The 4,912-nt window shown below is 37.2% G+C and overlaps 1 protein-coding gene across 2 annotated transcripts in view; it reads left to right on the plus strand.

Moving 5' to 3' along the window:
• The window catches only part of LOC106880707 (uncharacterized), a 31,434-nt gene that overhangs the window by 5,523 nt on the left and 20,999 nt on the right, over positions 1 to 4,912 (plus strand). For both annotated transcript variants that reach the window (XM_014930783.2, XM_014930782.2), the window contains exons 3-5: positions 326 to 628; positions 1,844 to 1,882; positions 4,166 to 4,204. In XM_014930783.2, the coding sequence (XP_014786269.1) occupies positions 326 to 628; positions 1,844 to 1,882; positions 4,166 to 4,204 (381 nt within the window). The remainder of the gene's footprint in view (positions 1 to 325; positions 629 to 1,843; positions 1,883 to 4,165; positions 4,205 to 4,912) is intronic.

Genomic DNA, 4,912 nt, shown 5'->3' on the forward strand with positions numbered 1-4,912 from the left:
TATATATATATATATATATATGTATGTATATATGTATATATATATATATCTTTATATAAGTATAAATATGTATTATTCATGTGCTTGTATGGTTATTGCTATTGACTCGGCTCCACAACGCTCTAGGACCGCCTTTATTAAAAAGTTATACAGTTGAACACTTAGAAGCAGTATTTCAAAGAGCTTAGTATCACAGATAGTTTGAGTGTTGTTATACACTTTGGTTGAGTATGAAGATTGTAGTTTATATCAGTGAAACTACTCAATATATTATTGTAGTTCTATTATCCAAAAATTAACCAAAGTTAATTTGCTTATTTTTCAGCAAAATCTTTCATGAAGAATCTGGAACTACTTAACCCGCCCTTTGAAGAGAATAAGACATCGATCTTCAGATGTACAGCATATGTCGGTACACCTTTTGGTCGTCATGCCTTTGTTTGGATTGACGACACTTATAGCGGCAAAATTAGAAATCATCATTATGTGAATGTTTCAACTAGTGACAAATGTTATGTTCTAGCAGAGTCAATTCATAATTTCACTGTAAAACTGGACGACCTTGATAGCTCAGTCATCTCATGTGCAGTGTTTGACAACATACTTCATATACCAATTACCTCAAAAGGTGAGCAAATGTTTAATTTTCTGTTAATGTTGCTGTTGCTATGTAACCTCAGATCTTTACTAATAGAAGTTGGGGATTTTGAAAGATTTAAGTACCGTATCTGCATTAGAGGACGATGTCACCATTATAGTATAGGATACAAAGACAAACCAAAAATGGTCTATTCCCTATCGACTAGGTGATTAGATTTCGAAGGCTTTGGTTCGATTTCGATTTCCAGATTGATTGAGAAGTATTTGCGAGGTAAATGGCCTGACTCTTTCAGAAATTCACTGTGTGAAAGCAGTCCTTGTAAGGTTGAAACGAGCGGGGTTAATATATTTGCGTGATTGTGATGCAGTTAATGAAGAATCGACAATAGAGAACATGTGTTTCGTGTTCAATTCTTAAAATCACACTAAATTGAACATAATATTTCATTTTGTTTATTTAACCAGGAACATAATGTGTACATTTTTACCGCTGTTGTACAGATGACATTTTAGAATTAACAAATAAACGAACATGTAGTTACTTTAACGTGCTGTTATATAGCACCAAAATAATGTATAATTGGGGAGGATAGATTAAGTTAAAGAAATAAGGGAATATGAGATTTACCAACATAAATTCGTGGTGTTTCCCATTGTTGTTAATATTTGAAGATAGAAAAAACGACATATCCTCTTGTAGAATCTGATATCTGTCCATTTGTTTAGGCTGGTTCGCCTTCAATATTTCGACGGCAAAGTTCTAGAACATTCTATAAGTTATTTGGGAATAATTTTAACTCACCATTCGATGTGATTGGCTGAGCTACAATCGCCTGGGTTTGTTTATGGCAGCCATGGTAAAAAGCTGGGAGCTATGAATATGATGGTTCAAAACAACTGTAATCTCGCTACAATGTCAATATTGCCTGACTGTTGTGCTTTGCTGTAGGAAACATCTAATCAGAGTGAAGTGTTTGTGTTTTTGCTTTCGAAGGGACAGGTTCCGCAGGCCAAGAAACTCATCAACTCACACACACACACACACACACACACACACACACACACACACACACACACACACACACACACACACACACACACACACACACACACACACACACACACAAACACACGCATTTTGCTTTGATTTCACTTTCCAGTTTGGAATAAAAATCTGTATTAAAACATCAAATATTGTGTTTCTAAATACTATTTAATTTCAATTGTTTACATTTTATTCTAGGAAAGGTGCACACACTGACGGAACTACAAGGTACTCCAGGTATATTATATCTTTTAACTTTTGCTACTTTCACTTATTTCCCTGTGGCCATGCTAAGTCATTACTCTAAAGGGTCTTCGTCGAACAAATCGACACCAGTGCTTATTGTAACGGTCTGTACTGACGAACTGAAAAGCTACGGGTATGTAAACAAACCAACACTGGTTCCCAAGTGTGGGGAACGAATGATAAGACACATACATACGCACGCTCTCTCTCTTTATCTCTTTCTTTCTCTCTCTCTCACTCTCTCTCACACACACTCTCAACACGCACACGCACGCACACACACACACACACACACACACACACACACACACTCACTCACACATGAACACAGACACACAAGTACACACGATCGCGCGCACGCGCGCACACACACACATGTATACACTCTTTCGGTTCTCTCTTGATTCTTCACTAAAGATCGGTTTTTTCATAGGAGGTAGGTACCTCAGAATAGAGCGTGTCTCTCCTCATAGGTGTACATTTCGAAGGTTTTAATGATTTTTGAATTGTTTTTATTCGGAGTGTTCATTATTCCATATGTTTTTGAAAACGTCTGCCTGCCTCCAGTGTTTAGTTCCCATAATATTGTTGCGAAGAGTGAATTCCTATTCATTTGGGTTCTTGCTATTACTGTTCTTCATGACTCTCAATGTTTACACTGGGTGTGGTTGGGGGAATGAGAGAGTTCTTCGATCCCTTGGCTAGTTCCTAACAACGAAGAGAGAATTATCAATTTTGATGACTTCCATGTTGTATTTAGTACCACCATATGACCAGCATCTTCCATCATTTGAAGCTGTTGATTTTGTTTTTCTTTCAAGTCTTCAGAAAAGAAAGTCTTGAAGTGGATCTATCTGCCACGTGTTTGTTAGCCAATCTCTCTGCCCTAAATGATGAGCTTTAAGTTCTTCTTCTCATTCGTTTCTGCCATACACAAATTTGATATCGTTTTGTGATTTTGCAGAGTTCTGAGAAATTACTCCCAACCACATATCATCGAAATTTAGGTCGGCACGGAGAAACGTGCCAATATTATTCAACGAAAGTTAGTACGAGCCAGGTCTCAAAGTCACCAGCAGTGTCCTTGATGGTGTCTTTGTTTTCTCATCCCTGAATATTGTGGGGTAAGATTATAGGCGGGTGTGACTCGTATATTTTGGGTTTGCGTCCTCTATTCTGAAGATGACATTTAAATAGTGTTCATACGTCCTCCTCATAATAAAAGGGGTTTCAATTTAAGTGTTGGGCAAAACTGCAACCGAATCTACCATAGATGAAACAATTTAAAAAGACTTGACATTAGGTTTTGGTGAGGCAGAGGTGCGTTAATCTCTTTCTTTATATATATATATATCTTTGTAACTTTGTGACAGATTGTGAAATGGTAGTAACCGTCCTGTGGACATAATGTTACAATGCTTTATTTCTTTAATCAAAGTGTTACATAATCAGAGTTTTCTTTTTTGAAATTACACTTGCGAACGATTGAGTTTGCTTAATAAACTACACAATATTATTTGAGTATGTAAGTGTTTACTGGTATTCTTTTTGTTGTCTTCAATCGTGCCGTTTGTTATGCTGGTCAACGCCACAATATCATAGACTATGGATCTGTTTGAGCAGAATAGACCTGAGGTTAGACAGCTAAAATAAAGAGAAAGTCGACTTCGGTGTAATTCGAACTTATGATATAGCCACGACATATTCTGCCTCACGAAGGAGTTTCTATGTGCTAAATAACATCTAACTCTCTCTGAAACGCATTCTGTCGTCTTAGAAAAAGTAAGTTACATTGGACAATGAAGTCCTACTGATAAAATAAGAGTACTCCCCGCCACCAAAGATTTCCATCCAGTCACACCTTATCATTTAAACAAAATGGCATAACTCTGGCTCAAGCAATATGAAATAGGTACTAGTTCATATTTTAAAGTCGATGAGCTAGCAATAGGAAAATATAGCGCGGCCCATATTGACAAATATATAAGAACACTTTCTACAAAGAAAATCTTTACAAATAAATCGTTATAAAAATTTTTTATACAAAACAACGAGATAAAAGTTATTGACTGAATTTCAGTTCAAGATCGAAATTTGATTCTAACTCTCGATTGTAGCTCTAGTGACACACACACACACACACACACACACACACACACACACATATTTTGCTTTGATTTCACTTCCCAGTTTGGAAGAAAAAACTGTATTAAAACATCAAGCATAGTGTTTCGAAATACTATTTTGTTTTTAATTCATTATAATTTATTCTAGGAAATCTGCCGCCAACAATCGGACACACAGATAATGCAGGTATATTTTATCGTTTACCTTTTGCTTCTTTCACTTATTTCACCGTGGCCATGCTAGATCGTTACTCTAAAGGGTTTTCGTCGAACAAATCGACACCAGTGCTTATTGTAACAATCCCTTCTGCCGAACTGAAAAGCTACGAGTATGTAAACAAACCAACACTGGTTCTCAAGTGATTGTGGGGAACGAATGATAAGACACATACATACATACATACATACATACATAGGCTCTCTCTTTATCTCTTTATTTTTTCTCTCTCTCTCTCTCTCACACACACACATACACACATACACACACAATATAAATGTTACCTTCTTTACTATGTATGTATATATTTTGTTGGTACTCCGTGGCTTACGACGTCGAGGGTTCCAGTTGATCCGATCAACGGAACAGCCTGCTCGTGAAATTAACGTGCAAGTGGCTGAGCACTCCACAGACACGAGTACCCTTAACGTAGTTCTCGGGGGTATTCAGCGTGACACAGTGTGACAAGGCTGGCCCTTTGAATTACAGGCACAACAGAGACAGGAAGTAAGAGTGAGAGAAAGTTGTGGTGAAAGAGTACAGCAGGGTTCACCACCATCCCCTGCCGGAGCATCGTGGAGCTTTAGGTGTTTTCGCTGAATAAACACTCACAACGCCCGATTTTTCCCCTCCTCTGAAACTTCTGACATTATTCCAAATTTAGGAAGGAATATATCT

This window comes from Octopus bimaculoides, chromosome 20 (assembly GCF_001194135.2).
Source record: "Octopus bimaculoides isolate UCB-OBI-ISO-001 chromosome 20, ASM119413v2, whole genome shotgun sequence".
Classification (NCBI taxonomy): Eukaryota; Metazoa; Mollusca; class Cephalopoda; order Octopoda; family Octopodidae; genus Octopus; species Octopus bimaculoides.